The sequence below is a fragment of the Pan troglodytes genome, chromosome 7 (genome assembly GCF_028858775.2).
Source record: "Pan troglodytes isolate AG18354 chromosome 7, NHGRI_mPanTro3-v2.0_pri, whole genome shotgun sequence".
NCBI classification, from domain to species: domain Eukaryota; kingdom Metazoa; phylum Chordata; class Mammalia; order Primates; family Hominidae; genus Pan; species Pan troglodytes.
In genome coordinates this window covers 47605208-47627234 of record NC_072405.2, presented here as the reverse complement: position 1 = coordinate 47627234, position 22027 = coordinate 47605208, and the positions used below count along the sequence as shown (strand labels likewise).

At 37.4% G+C, this 22027-nt stretch overlaps 1 protein-coding gene across 13 annotated transcripts in view; it reads right to left on the bottom strand.

The window, feature by feature from the left end:
* Nucleotides 1–22027, bottom strand: part of ADAM32 (ADAM metallopeptidase domain 32) — a 189546-nt gene that overhangs the window by 68731 nt on the left and 98788 nt on the right. For 8 of the 13 annotated variants that reach the window (XR_010159498.1, XR_010159499.1, XM_016959375.4 and 5 more), the window contains 2 exons: nt 11086–11266; nt 610–702 (listed from right to left, as the gene is read on the bottom strand). Coding sequence is in view for 10 of the 13 variants with exons in the window: in XM_016959375.4 (XP_016814864.2) it covers nt 610–702; nt 11086–11266 (274 nt within the window). In the remaining 3 variants the exon portion in view is untranslated. The remainder of the gene's footprint in view (nt 1–609; nt 703–11085; nt 11267–22027) is intronic. The other 5 variants (XR_010159500.1, XM_016959381.4, XM_054656664.2 and 2 more) reach the window with 2 other exon arrangements.

Sequence of the window (22027 nt, the reverse complement as noted above, 5' to 3'; positions counted from 1 at the left end):
GGATAATTCAACAGAGGTATTCTCATATGAGAAACCTGTTAATAATATTTTAGAAGAGCTGAAAAGAAAAACAGAAAACAGGAGTCAATGTCTTCACTGTATAAACTAAAACATAATCTTTAAGTCAAATGATCTTTGAATAATAAGTTCAAAGTTTAAATGTTATGCTACATGTACCATGTGGAAAATGTTACTTCTAGTGAGTTTCATTCCTTATACATTTAAGGAAATCTGCTATATCTTTCATTTACACATAAATAGATACTTATTCACAACCCATAAAAACGTTTTTATTTACAATAATATAAATATTGTATCATGCAAATAAATAATTGTTCCATTCAATAGAGGTCTTCCGTATTGAAGAATCCAATAATATCTCTAAATCAAGGCTTAAAAAAACAGCATCAACTTAGTGAAAATATTGGCATATAGAACACCTAAGAAAAGTTAATAAAAATCAGAAATCTGATTCTGAATTTATTATCTTTCTCTTTATCTGAAAAGTAATTTAATTGATGTAATTACAGCTGTAGGTCTAAGTGTTGTAAAGTACCCTGCACATGATTTGTTATATATTTGAAAGATGTTCATAAGCTTAAATCTTACTTGACAGTCTTTGCAGCACAGTCCTTTATAACATTTTGCTCCGTCTTTCAGTACACAAGTTCGAAAATCACAACAGCTTGCAGGTCCACATTGCTATGAATTAGTGAAATGTACAAGTAAAAATACATCATGACAATAGTAAAATCTTTACTAGGAGTTATATTTTGATGGGCTTACTGTTTGAATTTGGAAAAGGATATGAATGCTGCTGATAGTTACAGGTTTTAACATCTTTAAATATTTAAAACACTAATGTAGGACTTTTACTACCAGTCACAAGAGAGTAACTAGTAACCTACTTACCTTCCTCTGGACTATATTCTCTACTTAAAAGACATGGAGAATGTCAGAATGGATAAAAAGCGAGACCTCACTATATGCTACCTATAAAAATACATCATGTATGAAGACACATAGACTGAAAATAAAGGCATGGAAAAATATATTACATGCACATGGAAACACAAAAGAGCAGGAATAGCTATATTTATATTAGATAAAATAGACTTCAAGTCAAAGACTGTAAAAAGAAACAAAGGTGGTCCCCATATACTACTAAAGTAGTCCATTTAGCAAGAGAATATAATAATTCTAAATACAGTGCACCCAACACTGGTGAACCCAAATATATAAAGCAAACATTAATAGACATAAAGAGAAAGAAAGAATAAATTACAATAATACCTGGACAATTCAACACCTCACTCAGTAATGGAAAGATCACCCAGACCAAAAAAAAAAAAAAATCAACACAGACATCAGAGTTAAACCACACTCTAGACCAAATGGACCTAACACAACATTTCTTCAAACAGCTATAGAATACATACTATTTTCATTAGCAAGTGAAACATTCTTCAGAATAGACCATATGCTAAGCTAAAAAACAGATCTCAACAAATTCAAAAAACAATTAAAATCATATGAAGTATCTTTTCTGATCATAAGGGAATAAAACTAGAAATCAATAACAAGAACTTAGAAAACTACACAAGCACACAGAAATTAAACAACATGCTCCTGAATGATCAATAGTCAATGAAGAAATAAAGAATAAAAATAAAAAATTGTTTGAAACAAATGAAATAGAAACACAGCATAACAAAACCTATGAGATACAGCAAAAGCAATACTAAGATGGTAGTTTATAAGAATAAATGCTACATGGAGGGTGCTCAACATATATTTTGTGAAATGATTTGAAGGGGGAGTTAGAAATAAAGTCAATTATCCATGAAAAAAAAAAAAAGAATAAATGCCTACATCAAAAAAGGAGAAAATTTTCAAATTAGCAACCTAATGATGCACCTCAAGGAACTAGAAAGGCAAGAAGAAACTAAACCTAAAATTAGTGGAACAAAAGAAATAATATAGATCCAAGCAGAAATAAGTAAGAGACTCTAAGTGCAAGTTGAATAAAAAAACAAAACCCATCCATCTGCTGTCTTCAAGAGATCCATCTTATATGTAACAAAGCCAGTAGGCTAATAGTAAAGGGTTGCAGAAAGATCTATCATGCAAATGGAAAACAAAAAAGAGCAGAAGTCAATATTTTTATAGTAGATAACACAAACTTTGGACCAAAAACAGTAATAAAAGATAATGACATCACATAATGATAAAGAGTTCAATTCAACAAGAAGACTTAATGGTACCAAATATATATGCACTGAACACTGTAGAACCTAGATTCTAACTACTTCTAAACCTACAAAAACACTTAGTCACACAATAATAGTGGAGAACTTTAATACCCCACTGACAGTGTTAGACAGATCACCAAGACAGAAAACTAAAAAAGAAATTCTGAATGTAATTTAACACTTGACCAATTGGACCTAATACTAATACACACTTACAAAGTACTCCACATTTCAACAAAGAATATACATTTTTCTTAGCCGTGCACAGAACATACTCTAAGATCAACCACATGCTCAATCATAAACCAAGTCTAAATAAATCTTTTAAAAATTGAAATTATACCAACCATACACTCAAGCCACAGTGAAATAAAAATAGAAATCAATACCAAGAAGATATCTCAAAAACCACACAATTACATGGAAATTAAACAACTTGCTCTTGAATGACTTCATGTTGCTGAAAGAGGCACCAAAGAGGGTGGGAAAGAATGTCTTGAATTGTCAACAGCAACCATCCCTTATCCCCCAGCAGCAGCTTCATGGTGCGGAGAATCTGTGTGACTCAGGGAGGAGAGCACAGTGTCTATGAGGCTTTGCATTGAATTCAATGTTGCCCTGACACAGTGTAAAGCAGAATCAGGCTATACTCAGCTGACACCCATCCATAGAGGGGGCATATAAACCAGCCCTAGCCAGAGGGGAATCATCCATCTGATCAGTCAGAGCTTGAGTTCCAGCAAGCCTCACCACCATGGGCTGGAGTACTCTGGGGCCCTAAGTGAACTTGAGGGGCAATCTATGACACAAGGACTGCAATGACTAGGCAAGTCCTAGTGGTGAGCTGGGCTCTAAGCCAGACTGCAGGGGCAAGTGACCTGTAGAGACACCAGCCAGGGAAGCTAAGAGAACACTTGTGCCATCCTTCCCCCAGCCTCAGGCAGCAGAGTGCACAGCGCCAAAAAGACCCCGTCCTTCTGGCTGAGAGAAAAGGGAAGAGTAAAGAAGACTTTGTCTTGCATCTTGGATACCAGATCAGCCACAATAAGATAGGGCACTGATCAGGGTGGTGAAGTCCCCATTCCAGGTCCTAGTTCCTAGATATTTCTAAACACACCCTGGCCAGAAGGGAACCTGCTGCCTTGAATGGAAGGACCCCATCCGGGAAGGATCAATCACCTACTCACTAAACAGCCCTTGGGCCCTAAAGAATGAACAGTGATACCCAGGTACTATGCTGTAGGCCTGGAGTAGAACTTAGTCATGCTGACTTCAGGTACACGCTCTACCACAGTGGGGTAGAGCACCAAGAGGGCTCTTGGGTTCCCTTATTCCAGGACTTTTCTCTTAGATAGCACTTCTGGACCTGTCCTGGGACAGACGGGAGCCCACTGCCCTGAAGAGTGAGTCCCAGGCCTTGCACACCCACAACAAGCTGACTAAGGAATCACTGGGCCTAAACTCAACATCAGTGGTGGCCTGGCATTACTCCCTGTGGGCCTGTGGTGGCAGAGGCCATAGGGTGAGGGTCCTTAGCCTATGGGAAAAAAAGTAAGAGTAGAAAGGACTGTGTCAAGTGGTTGGAATGCCAGATCAGCCACAGTAGAACAGAACACCAGGTGTATTTCTAAGGTTTCTGACTCCAATCCCTGGCTCCAGGATGGCATCTCTGCACCTGCCCAGGGGCTGTGAGAACTTGCTCCCTAAAGGGGAGGACACAAGCCTGGTTGGCTTTGCCACCTGCTGATCGTGGAGCTCCAGGGCCTTGAGTGAACATAGTCAGTAGTCAGGTAGTGGTTTCAGCAAGCCTTGCGTGAGACCCAGTGCCATGCTGACTTCAGGTCTGATCCAGCACAATCTAAGTGGTGGTGGCCACAGGAATGTGTCTCTCCAACCCCAGCTCCAGACAGTCAGCACAGAAAGAAAGAGAAATTCCATTTGTTTGAGAGAAAGTAAGGAAAGAAAACTAGTGTCTCTGCCTGGTAATCCAGAGAATTCTTCTGGATATTATCCAAGACCACCAAGACAGTACCTCTAAGAGTCTGCAAAAAACCACACCATTACTGAGGTTGGGGTGACCCCTAATGCAAATATGGCTTAAATCACAGCACTTAAGTCCTTTCAAATACTCTGGAAAACCTTCCCAAGGAGGATGACTACAAATAAGCTTAGATGGCAAAGACTATAATAAATACCTAACTCTTCAATGCCCAGAAACCAAAGAACATCCACAAGCATCAAGACCATCCAGGAAAATCTGACTTCACCAAATGAACTAAATAAGACATCAAGGACCAATCCTGGAGAAACAGAGATATGTGACCTTTCAGACAGAGAATTCAACATAGCTATTTTGAGGAAACTCAAAGACATTCAAGACAACACAGAGAAGGAATTTAAAATTCTATCAGATAAATTTTAAAAGTAAATTGAAATTATTTAAAAAATCAAGCAGAAATTCTGCAGTTGAAAGACACAATTGACCTACTGAAGAATGCATCAGAGTCTCTTAATAGCAGAACTGACCACGCAGAAGAAAGAATTAGTGAGCTTGAAGAAAGGCTATTTGAAAATCCGCAGAGGAGACAAATAAAGAAAGAATAAAAAAGAATAAAGCATATCTACAAGATCTACAAAATAGCCTCAAAGGGACCAATCTAGGAGTTATTGGCCTTAAAGAGGAGGTAGATAAAGAGATGGGGGTAGAAAGCTTTTTTCAAAAATATAATAACATAACTACCCAAACCTAGAGAAAGATATCAATATCCAAGTACAAGAAGGTTATAGAACACCAAGCAGATTTAACCCAAAGAAAACTACCTCAAAGCATTTAATAATCAAACTCCTAAAGGTCGAAGATAAAGGATCCTAAAAGCAGCAAGAGAAAAGGAACAAATAATATACAATGGAGATTCAATATGTCTGGCAGCAGACTTTTCAGCAGAAACCTTACAGGTCAGGAGAGAGTGGCATGACATATTTAAAAGTGCTGGAAAAAGAAAACTTTTGCCTTAGGATAGCATATCCGGTAAATATATATATATATATATTCTTTAAACATAATGGAGAAATAAAGACTTTCCCAGAGAAACAAAAGCTGAGGGATTTCATCAACACCAGACCTGTCCTGCAAGAAATGTACAAGGGAATTATTTAATCAGAAAGAAAAAGGACGTTAACGAGTGATAATAAATCATCTGAAGGTACAAAACTCACTGGTAAGAGTACCTACAAAGAAAAACACTTTATTATTATAACACTTTAACTGGGGTGCATAAAACTACTCTTATTCTAAGCAGAAAGACTAGATGATGAACCAATCAAAATAATAACTACAACTTTTCAAGACATAGTCAGTACGATATATATAAATAGAAAAAACAAAAAGTTGGAAAGCAGGGGGAGGAAGTAAAATCAGAGTTTTTATTAGCCTTCTTTTTGCTTGTTTGTTTGTGCACAGTGTTAAATTGCTATCAGCTTAAAATAATGGGCTAGAAGATAGTATTTGCTAGTCTCATGCTAACCTCAAATCTAAAAACATATAACAGATACACAGAAAATAAAAAGCAAGAAATTAAATCATATCACCAGAGGAAAATCACCTTTACTAAAATGAAGATGAAGGAAAGAGGAAGATGAAGGAAACAGAAAGGGAAGGGAAGGAAAGGAAAGAGGAGAAAGGGGAAAGGAAAGGAAGAAGAAAGACAAATAACAAAAGGGCAGGAGAAAGTTCTTATTTATCAATAATAACATGGAATGTAAATCAACTAAATGCTCCAATCAAAAATCAAAGAGTGGCTGAACAAATTTTAAAAACAAAAGAAATTAATGATCTGTTGCTTACAATAAATACACTTCACCTATAAAGGCATACACAGACTGAAAATAAATGGATGGAAAGGGATCCTTTGCCAATGGAAACTAAACAAAGAGCAGGAGTAGCTAGACTCATATCCGACAAAACACATTTCAAGACAAAAACTATAAGAGACAAAGAAGGTCATTATATAATGACAAAGGGGTCATTTCAGCAAGAGTATATAACAATTGTAAATACATATGCACCCAACACTGGAGCACCCAGATATATAAAGCAAATATTATTAGAGCTAAAGAGAGAGCTAGACCCCAATACAATAACAGCTGGAGACTTTGACATCCCACTTTTAGCACTCAGCAGACCTTCCAGACAGAAAATCAATAAAATCAATAAAGAAACATCAAACTTAATCTGCACTATAGATAAAATGAATCTAACAGATATTTACAGAACATTTCATCCAACAGCTGAAAAATACACATTCTTTTCTTCAGAACATGAATCATTCTCAAGTATAGACAGACCATATGTTAGGTCACAAAAGAAATCTTCAAGCATTCAAAAAAATTAAATAATATCAAGCATCTTCTCTGACCACAATGGAATAAAACAAGAAACCAATAACAAGAGGAATTTTGAAAACTATTGCAAATACATGGAAATTAAACAATATGCTCCTGAATTCACAGTGGGTCAATGAGGAGATTAACAAGGAAATTTAAAAATTTCTTGAAACAAATGATAATGGAAATACAACATACCAAAACCTATGGGATAGAGCAAAACAGTACTAAAAGGTATGTTTATAGCTCTACGCACTTATATCAAAAAAGAAGAAAAACATTTCTATATAGTAACAGTGAACAATCTGAAAATCAAGAAAGTAATCCCATTTACAATAACTATAAATGAAATAAAATGTCTAGGAATTAGTTTAATCAAATAAGTGAAAGATCTCTACAATGAAAACTATAAAACATTGATGCAAGAAATTGAGAACACCAAAAATGAAAAAATATTCCATGTTCATGGATTAGAAGAACCAATATTGTTGAAATAGCCACACTACCCAAAGAAATCTACAAATTCAATGCAATCTCTATCAAAATACCAGTGACATTCCTCACAGAAATAGAAAAAAAAATCCTAAAATTTATATGGAATCACAAAAGACCCAGAATAGCTAAAGCTATCCTGAGCAAAAAGAACAAAACTGGAGGAATCACATTACCTGATATCAAATTATACTACAGAGGTATACTAATCAAAATGATATGGTACAGAAACATAGACCAGTGGAACAGAATAGAGAACCCAGAAACAAACCCATTAATCTACAGTGAACTCATTTTTGACAAAGGTGCCCAGAACATACACTTGGGAAAGAACAGTCTCTTCAATAAATGATGCTGAGAAAACTGGATATCCACATGCATGACAATGAAACTAGACCCCTCTCTCTCACCATATACAAAAATCAAATGAAAATGTAGTAAAGACTTAAATCTAACACCTCAAACTATGAAACTACTACAAGAAAACATTAGAGAAAGTCTCCAGGACATTGGACTGGACAAAGATTTCTTGAGTAATACCCCACAAGCACACAAAACCAAACGAAACATGAATAAATGGGATCACATCAAGTTAAAAGCCTTCTGCATAGCAAAGAAAGCAATCAACAAAGTGAAGACACAACCCACAGAATGGGAGGAAATATCTGCAAACTACCCATCCAACAAGGGATTAATATCCAGAACATAAAAGGAGCTCAAACAACTCTATAGGAAAAAATCTAATAATCTGATTTAAAGGTGGGCAAAATATCTGAATAGACATTTCTCAAAAGAAGACATACAAATGGCAAACAGGTATATGAAAAGGGGTTCGACATCAATGAGTAACAGAGAATTGCAAATCAAAACTACAATGAGATATCATCTCATCTCATTTAAAATGGCTTTTATTCAAAAGGCAGGCAATAACAAATGCTAGTGAAGATGTGGAGAAAAGGGAATACTTGTACACTGTTGGTGGGAGTATAAATTAGTACAATCACTATGTATAACAGTTTGGAGGTTCCTCAGAAAACTAAAAATAGAGCTACCATATGATCTAGCAATCCCACTCCTAGGTATGTTCCCAAAAGAAAGGAAATCATTACGTCGAAGAGATATCTGCATGCCCATGTTTACTGCAGCACTATTCTCAATAGCCAGGATTTGGAAGCAGTCTAACTGTCCATCTACAGATGAATGGATAAAGGAAATGTGGTACATATATACAATGGAGTACTATTCACCCATAAAAAAGAATGCAATTCAGTCATTTGCAACATGGATGGAACTAGAGGTCATTATATTAAGTGAAATAAGCCAGGCAGAGAAAGACAAACACTGCATGTTCCCACTTATTTGTGGGAGCTAAAAATTAAAACAATTGAACTCATGGAGATAGACAGTAAAAGGATGGTTACCAGAGGCTGGGAAGGGTAGTTGGGCAGGTGGGGAGGGGACAAGGGAGTAAGGATGGTTAATGGGTATGAAAAATTAGTTTGAAAGAATGAATAAGAGCTAGCATTTCATAGCACAACAAAGTGTCTGCAGTCAAAAATAATCTAGTTGTACATTTTTAAATGAGTAAAAGAGTATAATTGGATTGTTTGTAACACAAAAAAATAAAGTTTGAGGGAATGAATACCTCATTTACCTTCATGTGATTATTATGCATAGCATGCCTGTATCAAAATATCTCATGTAACCCATAAATATATGGTAGATGTATGTGCAATAGATGTATGTATAAATATACACATCTACTACCCATAAAAATTAGAAATTTTTAAAAAAGATATAATATAGACAAAAGAAAAGAAAAGTTGGTTAAGGGATCTAAAATACAGGTAAATGGAAGGGATTAGTGCTAGCACTCAATAGTACAGTAGGGAAATTATAGTTAATAATTTATTGTATACTTCAAAATAGCTAGAAGGGAAGAATTATAATATTCCCAGCACAAATAAAATATAAATATATGAGGTGGTACATATTCAAATTACCCTGATTTGATCATTACGCATTCTATACAGGTATCAAAATATAACATGTACCCCCAAAATATATACAACTATTATATATCAAAAAATTGCTTAAAAAGTAAATTTTAAATGTTTTCTCCACAAAAAAATAATAAGCATGTGAGGCGATGGATTTGTTAATAACCTTGACTTAATCATTACAGAAAGTAAATGTATATCCAAACTGCACTGTATCCCAGAAATATATACAATTATTATTTGTCCATTGAAAATAATTGTTTTTAAAAAATCGCCAGTAAGAGCATGCTCAACATCATTAAAGTAATCAAGAAAATGCAAATTTAAACCACTACAAAACCACTGGAATAGCTAAAATTTAAGAAGTGGATAATAACAAATTCTAGTGCAGATATGAAGGAACTCAAAGTTTCATATGCTGCTGACAGGAGTGTAAAAAGATACAACCATTTTGGAAAATATTTTGGCAATTTCTTATAAACATACACATATCATATGACCTAGAAGTTGTACTTCTACAAATTAAGAATAATGGACCAATAGTTTAACAACTTAAATGTCCATTAGCAGGTGAATGGTTAAAACAGATTGTGGTATATCCACACAATTAAATATTACTCAAAATTAAAAGGGAGAAACTATTGTGATATGAAATAAATGGATGAATCTCAAAAACACTATATTGAAAGGAAAAAGCCAGACATAAAAAAATATGTGCTGTCTCATTTCATTTATATGACTTTCTAGACCAGGCAAAGGTAACAGAATCAGAAATTATCTGGAGACAGGTGGAGGTAGAAATGACTGCAAATATGAATAAGCTTTTGGGGATGATGAAAATATATATCTTAATTATACCAATAGTTATATACATTTGTTGAAACTCATCAACCCGTACACTTAAAATGGGTGCATTTTATTGTATGTGGATTATACCCCAATAAGATTGATTTTTTTAAAAAAATCAAGAACCAGGTATGGTAGCTCATGCCTGCAATCCCAGCACTTTGGGAGGCCGAGGCAGGTGGATTACTTGAGGTCAGGAGTTTGAGACCAGCCTGACCAACGTGATGAAACTGTCTCTACTAAAAATACAAACTTAGCCAGGCATGATGGCAGGCACCTGTAATCCCAGCTACTTGGGAGGCTGAGGCAGGAGAACCGCTTGAACCCAGGAGGCGGAGGTTGAAGTGAGCCGAGATTGCTCCATTGCACTCCAGCCTGGGCAACAAGAGCAAAACTCCATCTCAAAAAATACATTAATTAAAATAAAATAAAAAATAAAGAAAGATGACTTGTTCTACCAAATAGTTAAACATAATACAAAAACACAGTAATTAAAATAATGTGATATGGTTCAAGTAATTCAGACCTATGGATGTAACAAACCCTAATAAATTTCTGTCTACCTTGTAACCAAGGAAATTTATAACATTTGCAGTACTGCTACAAATACTGAATTATATAAAAGCATTAAACCCTAGGCCTTTTGAATTCATTATATTTTCAGGGTTTCCCTATCAAGTGAATAATCAAAATATCTAGTGTTCATATTGATATTGATACAGATTCCTGTACTACTGATTCCATTGTGAAGTAATAACCTAAAGGACACATTGGGCTGCTTAATCAATCTTCATTAAGACATCTGTAAAATGTCCAAAGATTAAGCAGAGATTTGTAAAGAACCCTATATATTTAGTCTGAAACTCAAAAGCTTATTCTAGACTCTCCTGTTTCCCATTACCAATAATTTTTTGCAGTACATTATAAACTTGTTCAAAATTCTTCAACCTACAAAATCTAGACAGTATTTTCTTGTATGTATTTCGACCCAACTTCACTTACTGTCAACATTCTGCATGGTACTCATTCACATTTGAGATATATGACATTTATGAAAAAGATAAACTAAAACAATAAATTTATTAATCAATTTTCCTAGTTATCATACTTACAGCCTCAGTACCACAATCACAGGTTTCATTTCCCTCCAATCTGCCATTGCCACAGACTGGTTTCGGAGATTTTTTTTGCATTTGTGGCTTATTCTGAAGACATTTGACACCCACATTTGAAATGAAATTTTGAAAGCTCCTCAAACTGCAACTGCTAAAAGTCTTCACACCATTGGATTGCCTAAAGATTAATCCATATAATGTCATTGGCAGTATACTTCTGGAAACACATTTCTATATGATATAAATTAATTTCAAAATGTTAAATTCAATTGGCTGTTACAAATGTTTATAATAAGTGCTTAGAGGCCAAAATCATACTTGAGGATGTCATGTGATTTTATTCACTGGAATACATGTTCTTAATAAAACAAAATTAAGTACAATTCAATAGCAACACACACACACACAGTAATCCAATTTTAAAATAGGCAAAGGATTTGAGCAGATATTATTCCAAATAAAAATCAGCACCCAGATTTGGACAGACATCACTTCAAATAAAAATTAGCACCCAATTAACCACAAAATTTTATTAAACAAATGATAATGTGCTTAGTCCTGAAGATCTCAGAAAAAAGTGTATATTTATCAAAATTATATATTATTATGTCCATATACCAATAATAAAGAGAATTCATTGACTAGTTCCATAGGAAGTCCATTTTTACTATATTTGTATGTAGTAAACATCTGTAAGGCAAGGAAGAAACTGAGATTTATTGAGTACCTATTATGTGCCAGGTTTCATTACTGATTTGGCTGTGCACATTGTCTTGAAAGTGACGATTTAAGATATCAGATGTGGAAGAGGAGGCAGAGTAAGATCACGGGATAGAACCCTCCAGTGATCATCCCTCTGTAGGGACACTGAAGTGAACAATTATCCATGCAAGAAAACACCTTCACAAGAGCTAAAAGAATGAGGTAAAAGATCACAGTAACTGGTTTTGGCATAATAACAAGAAAAGACACATTGAAGAGCATGGGAATGACAGTTTTGCATTGCCCACACCATCCCTTCCCCAATCTGAAGCAATGCACATAGAGAGTGAATTTGTCTTTTTAGGAGAGGGAGAAGGAAGTGTGCATGGGACTTTGCCTGAGAAGCCTGTACCAGCCCCACTACCGTAAAACACAGCACCAGGCTGAACCCCATGGTCCCTGATTCCAGGCTGGTGCCCACAGATTTCTAGACCTGCCCCAGCTAAGAAGAAAATTCATCACCCCAGCAGGATAGAGCCAAGCCTTGGCCAGCTTCACCACTGGCTGATGAAAGAAGCTTTAGGCCATGAATAAATATCAGCAGCAGTCAGGTAATAGTGACTGTGGGTGTTAGGTGAGCAAACCCTAACCATTACTGTGCTGGTCTATGAGGCCATGGGCTTCAGGTGTAAGCCAGTATGCTGCCAGTTGCAGTGGCCATGAAAGTGCATGTATCACCTCTCCTGCAACTCCAGACAGTGCAGTATAGAGAGCAACTCCTTCTGCTAGGGGAAGAAAAAGGAAGTGAGCAAGAGACTTTGGGCTTGGAAACCCACAGAACTGTCTCTGATATTCCCCAAGTCCATCAGGGTTGGATGCATAGGAATCTTCAAGAGAGCCACAGCGTAATTGAGCTTAAGGTGCTATCTAGTGCTGAAATGGCAGCAGTGACCATGGTCTTAACTCATCAGTCAGTACTCTTGGAATTTCTGTAAGGTCCTCTGAAGAAGGACCAATACAAACAAGGCCAGACTGTAAAGATGAGAAGAAATACTTAATTCTTTAATGCCCAGATACATCCACAAGCATTAATAACATTCAGGAAAATATGATCCCATCAAGTATAATAAATAAGGCACCAGTAACCAAACCTGGAGAAATATGTGTAAACTCTTACACAGAGAATGCAAAATAGATGTTTTGAGGAAGCTCAAATAACATCAAGAAAACACAGAGAAACAATTCAGAAAATTAATTATCAGAGATACTTAACAAAGAGATTGAAATAAGTTTAAAAATCAAGCAGAATTCCTGGAGCAATAATAGATAAACTGAAAAATGTACTAGAGGGTCTCGAAAGCAGAAGTGATCAAACAAAAGGAAGAATTCATGAGCACAAACACAGGCTATTTGAAAATATGTCAAGAAGAAAAAAGAAAAAGTGAATTTAAAAGAACAAATAACACTTATTGGATCAGTGAGATACCAAATGTACAAGTCATTGACCTTCAAAGGCAGTAGAGGAAGAGAAAGGGGGTAGAAAGGTTATTTAAAAGAACAAAGAACAGTTATTGGATCAGTGAGATAGCAAATGTAAGAGTCATTGACCTTCAAAGGGAGTAGAGGAAGAGAAAGGGGGTAGAAAGGTTATTCAAATAAATAATAATGGAAAATTGTCCAAACCTCAATATAAATATCCAGTTACAAGAAGGTCAAAGATCACCAAGAAGAGTCAACCGAAATAAAACTACCTCAACGCATATAATAATCAAACTCTCATAGGTCAAAGACAATAGAGACTCCTAAAAGCAGTAAGAGAAAAGAAGCAAATAACATATGAAGGAGTGCCAGTACATCTGGCAGCAGAATTCTCTATGGAAACCTTAAAGACCAGGAAGGACTGGAATGACATATTCCAAGTCCTGAAGGAAAAAACTTTCAACCAAGAATATTGTACCCAGGAAAACTATCCTTAAAAATGAAGGAGTGATTCAAAACTCTTAGACCAATGAAAGTGGAGGGAATTCATCACCACCAAACCATAAGAAATGCTAAAAGAAGTTTTTCAGTCTGACAGAAAAGAATGCTAATGTGCAACAAGAACACATGTGAAGGTATAAAAGTAAACAAACAAATTTAGAACACTCTAACACTGTAACTATGGTGTGTAAACCATTCCTATCTTTGGTATAAAGATTAAAAGCCAAAGATATTGAAAACAATAACTACAACAATTTTTAAGAGATAGGTAATATAAAAATATGTGAATTTAGAGATCAAAAAGTCAAAATTGGGGAGAAGGGAGTTAAAGTGTAGAGTTTTTTAGGTTGTGTTTGTTTCATTCTTTGTGATCAAAAAGTGGGTATTATCAAAAAGACAAAAAATTACACACTATAAAAGATGAGGATAAAGGCAATATCTTGAACATTCTTAGTGAAAATGTAAATTACACAACCATTATGAAAAACAATATGAATCTTCCTCAAAAAACTAAAAATAGGACTACTATATGATCTAGCAATCCACAACTGGGTATATATCTGTAAAAAAAAATCAGAATGTCACTGAGATATTTGCACTCCCATGTTTACTGCAGCACTATTCACAATAGCCAAGACATGAAATTAATCTAAATGCCCATCTACAGATAAACTGATTTTTAAAATGTGGTATATATATAAATGGAATATTATTCCACCATAAAAAGGAATGGAATCTTATCATTTCTGACAATATAAATGGAGCAGGAGGACATTATGTTAAGTGAAATAAGCCAGACACAGAGACAAACACCTCATGATCACACTCACGTGTGAAATTTTTAAAAAGTTGATTTCATAAAAAAAGTTGATTTCATAAAAATAGAGAGTAGAATAGTGGTTACCAGAGGCTGGTGAGGGAAAGAGAGAGAGGAAGACTGGGAGAGGTTGGTTAATGTGTAAAAGTTAGTTAAACAGGAAGAATAAGTTCTGGTATTTTATTACACAGTAGGGTGACTATACCAAATGACAATGTAGTGCATATTCCAAGATAGCTAGAAGAGCAGATTTTGAATGTTATTGTCATGCTGAAATGATAAATGTTTACAGTGATGGATATGGGAATTACCCTAATTTCATCATTATACAATATATGCATATGTTGAAACATTACACTGTACCCCCATATACACGTAAAAATTTTGGTCCATTATAAATTTTTAAAATGTATGAATAAAAAAAGACATGAGTTGTCACTTTTAAAAAGTATATATAAATCAAATTATCAAAATGATATATCAGGAATAGGAGGGGGCTTCAAAATGGCTGAGTAGGGGAGCCTGGCACTTTTCTCATGCACAAAAAAGACCAAAAGAGCAAGTAAATAACCAGACATTAAATAGAGGTTCTAAGAGCAAGCACTGGAATTCATTGGAGAAGTGACAAAAAAAACTTCTGAGATGTAGAAAGACAGAGGAGCAGAGAAGCCAGCCTGGCCATAATAAGCTCAAATCCAGAAGCAAATCCTCACTGCAAGAAAAGGTAAACAAGATCCCCAGCCATCCACATTCCTATTGTGGACAGCTACAGTCCTAGCGGTGGGACAGTGCCTCAGTCCACACAGGCTCTGAGATTAGTATAGGCAGGTGCTTCGAGTCCACAAGTTGGTATTGTTCCACAGACGGTGTTTGTGCTGGATCCCAAACACCCCCATCCCCCACCCACCAAGACCCAAGCTGACACAGCACTATACCATTTTGAGAGCCCAGCCCCACCAAACCACCAGATTCAGGTTCAGATCCTGAACTGAATCCCAACAGTTCCAGCATCTCCACATCCCTATCATCCCATTGACATACCCCCACATCCACCCAGAGGTCTGCAGTGTCACAAAACAGGATTGACCCAGGAATGTAGTTGTGTCTCCAGCACTCTAGCTGATTCAGTGTCTATAACCCAGGAAATGAGTGGTGCAGTGCACCAAGAAGGTGACCTCAAGGATGAAGGGAACCAAACAAATGCTCCCCAGAGCTTGAAAGCTTCCTACCCAGGTCTGCTGCAACTGACAGCAACCCAGAACCCTCCAATGTCAAGGTCACTGTGTATCTGCATCTACCTTCAGAGGGACTTAGGACTGGCCTGATAACATGCTGTCCTGGGGCCTGAGGACAAGCTTGCCCCACCTGCTGACTTCAGTGCCCATGCAGACCATCTGGAAACCTGAGAACAGGCCCAGTCTACCAACTGCCACCATTGCTGGCACCTGAGCATGTCACTTGGATGCCAGAAGAACAATCCACTCAAAACCACCATCACTGGTGCCTTTCTATGCCACCTGAAGGCTCCAGCAAGCCCTGCCTACTACCACCACCACGGGTGCTGAAGGACCAATAAACCTGGCATCCTTGTCCTTAGCAGAACCTCACCACAGCCTCCACTAACAAACACAGACCAAGCTACTGGGGAAATCATAAACACCACTGATGCTGCTAACAGACAAAGAAATCCTATGGAGACTACAATTCTGTGCTCACCAATAAATAAGGCCAAAATATCCTATCCAACTAATACTATAAATACATCTATAGGGAAAAGTATTTCCCCATGAAAGTCAACTCATTAAATTGTAAGAAGCAACCGATACACCAGATGTGCCAATATTAATGTAAAGACACAAAAATATGCATGAAACAAGCAAGAAAAAATATACCTCTAAAGGAATACAAAAATTATGCAGTAACAGAGCCAAAACAAAAAGAAATCTATGAAATGTCTGAAAAAGAATTCAAAATAATGATAGTAAAGAAACTTGGTGAGACAAAACAGAGCACAGATAAATAATACAAAGAAATCAGGAAATATAATTTTAAGGCGGTTCCAAGATGGCCGCATAGGAACAGCTCCAGTCTACAGCTCACAGCCTGAGCAACGCAGAAGATGGGTGATTTCTGCATTTCCAACTGAGGTTCCAGGTTCATCTCACTGGGGCTTGTCAGACAGTTGGTGCAGGACAGTGGGTGCAGCGCACCAAGTGTGAGGCGAAGCAGGGCAAGGTACCACCTCACCCAGGAAGTGCAAGGGGTCAGGGAATTCCCTTTCCTAACCAAGCGAAGCTGTGACAGATGGCACCTGGAAAATCAGGTCACTCCCACCCTAATACTGTGCTTTTCCAATGGTCTTAGCAAACGGCAGGAGATTATATCCCACGCCTGGCTCAGAGGGTCCCACGCCCACGGAGCCTCACTCATTGCTAGCACAGCAGTCTGAGATGGAACTGCAAGGTGGCAGCGAGGCTGGGGGAGGGGCGCCTGCCATTGCCAAGGCTTGAGTAGGTAAACAAAGCTGCCTGGAAGCTCAAACTGGGTGGAGCCCACCGCAGCTCAAGGAGGCCTGCCTGCCTCTGTAGACTCCACCTCTGGGAGCAGCACATAGTCAAACAAAAGGCAGCAGAAACCTCTGCAGACTTAAATGTCCCTGTCTGACAGCTTTGGAGAGAGTAGTGGTTCTCCCAGCATGGAGTTTGAGATCGGAGAACAGACAGACTGCCTCCTCAAGTGGGTCCCTGACCCCCGAGTAGCCTAACTGGGAGGCACCCCTGAGTAGGGGCAGACTGACACCTCACAGGGCCAAGTACCCCTCTGAGACAGAACTTCCAGAGGAATGATCAGGCAGCAACATTTGCTGCTCAGCAATATTCACTGTTCTACAGCGTCCGCTGCTGATACCCAGGCAAACAGGGTCTGGAGTGGACCTCCAGCAAACTCCAACAGACCTGCAGTGAGGGTCCTGACTGCTAGAAGGAAAACTAACATACAGAAATCACATTCACACCAAAACCCCATCTGTACGTCACCATTATCAAAGACCAAAGGTAGACAAAACCACAAAGATGGGGATAAAACAGCAGAAAAGCTGAAAATTCTAAAAATCAGAGTGCCTCTACCCCTCCAAAGGAACACAGCTCCTCGCCAGCAACAGAACAAAGCTGTATGGAGAATGACTTTGATGAGTTGAGAGAAGGCTTCAGATGATCAAACTTCCCCAAGCTAAAGGAGGAAGTTTGAACCTATCACAAAGAAGCTAAAAAGCTTGAAAAAATATTAGACGAATGGCTAACTAGACTAACCAGTGTAGAGAAGTCCTTAAATGACCTGATGGAGCTGAAAACCATGGCACAAGAACTACGTGACAAATGCACAAGCTTCAGTAGCTGATTCGATCAACAGGAAGAAAGAGTATCAGTGATTGAAGATTAAATGAATGAAATGAAGCGAGAGAGAAGTTTAGAGAAAAAACAGTGAAAAGAAATGAACAAAGTCTCCAAGAAATATGGGACTATGTGAAAAGACCAAATCTACGTCTGATTGGTGTACCTGAAAGTGATGGTGAGAATGGAACCAAGTTGGAAAACACTCTGCAGGATATTATCCAGGAGAACTTCCCCAATCTAGCAAGGCAGGCCAACATTCAAATTCAGGAAATACAGAGAATGCCACATAGATACTCCTTGAGAACAGCAACTCCAAGACACATAATTGTCAGATTCACCAAAGTTGAAATGAAGGAAAAAATGTTAAGGGCAGCCAGAGAGACGGGTCGGGTTACCCACAAAGGGAAGCCCATCAGACTAACAGCGGATCTCTCAGCAGAAACTCTACAAGCCAGAAGAGAGTGGGGGCCAATATTCAACATTCTTAAAGAAAAGAATTTTCAACCCAGAATTTCATATCCAGCCAAACTAAGCTTCATAAGTGAAGGAGAAATAAAATCCTTTACAGACAAGCAAATGCTGAGAGATTTTGTCACCACCAGGCCTGCCTTATAAGAGCTCCTAAAGGAAGCACTAAACATGGAAACGAACAATCAGTACCAGCCACTGCAAAAACATGCCAAATTGTAAAGACCATCAATGCTAGGAAGAAACTGCATCAACTAACGAGCAAAATAACCAGCTAACATCATAATGACAGGATCAAATTCACACATAACAATATTAACCTTAACTGTAAATGGGCTAAATGCTCCAATTAAAAGACACAGACTGGCAAATTGGATAAAGAGTCAAGACCCATCAGTGTGCTGTATTCAGGAGACCCATCTCCCATGCAGAGACACACATAGGCTCAAAATAAAGGGATGGAGGAAGATCTACCAAGCAAATGGAAAACAAAAAAAGGCAGGGGTTGCAATCCTAGTCTCTGATAAACAGACTTTAAACCAACAAAGATCAAAAGAGACAAAGAAGGCCATTACATAATGGTAAAGGGATCAATTCAACAAGAAGAGCTAACTATCCTAAATATATATGCACCCAATACAGGAGCACCCAGATTCATAAAGCAAGTCCTTAGAGACCTACAAAGAGACTTAGACTCCCACACAATAATAATGGGAGACTTTAACACCCCATTGTCAACATTAGACAGATCAATGAGACAGAAAGTTAACAAGGATATCCAGGACTTGAACTCAGCCCTGGACCAAGTAGACCTAATAGACATCTACAGAACTCTCCACCCCAAATCAACAGAATATACATGCTTCTCAGCACCACATCACACTTATCCCAAAATTGACCACATAGTTGGAAGTAAAGCACTCCTCAGCAAATGTAAAAGAATAGAAATTATAACAAACTGTCTCTCAGACTACAGTGCAATCAAACTAGAACTCAGGATTAAGAAATTCACTCAAAACCACCCAACTACATGGAAACTGAACAACCTGCTCCTGAATGACTACTGGGTACATAACAAAATGAAGGCAGAAATAAAGATGTTCTTGGAAACCAATGAGAACAAAGACACAACATACCAGAATCTCTGGGACACATTCAAAGCAGTGTGTAGAGGGAAATTTATATCACTAAATGCCCACAAGAGAAAGCAGGAAAGATCTAAAATTGACACCCTAACATCACAATTAAAAGAACTAGAGAAGCAAGAGCAAACACATTCAAAAGCTAGCAGAAGGCAAGAATGAAATAAGATCAGAGCAGAACTGAAGGAGATAGAGACACAAAAGAAAACCCTTCAAAAAAATCAATGAATCCAGGAGCTGGTTTTTTGAAAAGATCAACAAAACTGACAGACTGCTAGCAAGACTAACAAAGAAGAAAAGAGAGAAGAATCAAATAGACGCAATAAAAAATGATAAAGGGGATATCACCACCGATCCCACAGAAATACAAACTAACATCAGAGAATACTATAAACACCTATACGCAAATAAACTAGAAAATCTAGAAGAAACAGATAAATTCCTGGACACATACACCCTCCCAAGACTAAGCCAGGAAGAAGTTGAATCTCTGAATAAACCAATAACAGGCTCTGAAATTGAGGCAATAATTAAGAGCCTACCCACCAAAAAAAGTCCAGGACCAGATGGATTCACAGCCGAATTCTACCAGAGGTACAAGAAGAAGCTGGTATCCTTCCTTCTGAAACTATTACCATCAATAGAAAAAGAGAGAATCCTCCCTAACTCATTTTATGAGGCCAGCATCGTCCTGATACCAAAGCCTGGCAGAGACACAACAAAAAAAGAGAATTTTAAACCAATATCCCTGATGAACATCAATGCAAAAATCCTCAATAAAATACTGGCAAACCAAATCCAGCAGCACATCAAAAAGCTTATCCGCCATGATCAAGTGGGCTTCATCCCTGGGATGCAAGGCTGGTTCATCAATGCAAATCAATAAACGTAATCCAGCATATAAACAGAACCAAAGACAAAAACCACATGGTTATCTCAATAGATGCAGAAAAGGCCTTTGATAAAATTCAACAGCCCTTCATGCTAAAAACTCTCAATAAATTAAGTATTGATAGGATGTATCTCAAAATAATAAGAGCTATTTATGACAAACCCACAGCCAACATCATACTGAATGGGCAAAAACTGGAAGCATTCTCTTTGAAAACTGCCACAAGACAGGGATGCCCTCTCTTACCACTCGTATTCAACATACTGTTGGAAGTTCTGGCCAGGGCAATCAGGCAGGAGAAAGAAATAAAGGGTATTCAATTAGGAAAAGAGGAAGTCAAATTGTCCCTGTTTGCAGATGACATGATTGTATATCTAGAAAACCCCATCGTCGCAGCCCAAAATCTCCTTAAGTGGATATGCAACTTCAGCAAAGTCTCAGGATACAAAATCAATGTGCAAAAATCACAAGCATTCTTACACACCAATAACAGACAAACTGAGAGCCAAATCATGAGTGAACTCCCATTCACAATTGCTTCAAAGAGAATAAAATGCCTAGGAATCCAACTTACAGGGGATGTGAACTACATCCTCTTCAAGGAGAACTACAAACCACTGCTCAACGAACTAAAAGAGGACACAAACAAATGGAAGAACATTCCATGCTCATGGGTAGGAAGAATCAATATTGTGAAAACGGCCATACTGCCCAAGGTAATTTATACATTCAATGCCATCTCCATCAAGCTACCAATGACTTTCTTCACAGAAATGGAAAAAACTACTTTAAAGTTTATATGGAACCAAAAAAGAGCCCTCATTGCCAATCAATCCTAAGCCAAAAGAACAAAGCTGGAGGCATCATGCTACCTGACTTCAAACTATATTACAAGGCTACAGTAACCAAAACAGCATGATACTGGTACCAAAACAGAGATATAGACCAATGGAACAGAACAGAGCCTTCAGAAATAATACCACACATCTATAACCAACTGATCTTTTAAAAACCTGACAAAAACAAGAAATGGGGAAATGATTCCCTATTTAATAAATGGTGCTGGGAAAACTGGCTAGCCATATGTAGAAAGCTGAAACTGGATCCCTTCCTTACACCTTATACAAAAATTAATTCAAGATGGATTAAAGACTGAAATGTTAGACCTAAAACCATAAAAACCCTAGAAGAAAACCTAGGCAATACCATTCAGGACATAGGCATGTGCAAGGACTTCATGTCTAAAACACCAAAAGCAATGGCAACAAAAGCCAAAATTGACAAATGGGATCTAATTAAACTAAAGAGCTTCTGCACAACAAAAGAAACTACCATCAGAGTGAAGAGGCAACCTGCAGAATGGGAGAAAATTTTTGCAATCTACTCATCTGACAAAGGGCTAATATCCAGAATCTACAATGAACTCCAACAAATTTACAAGAAAGAAACAAACAACCCCATCAAAAAGTGGGTGAAGGAGATGAACAGACACTTCTTAAAAGAAGATATTTATGCGGCCAACAGACACATGAAAAAAATGCTCATC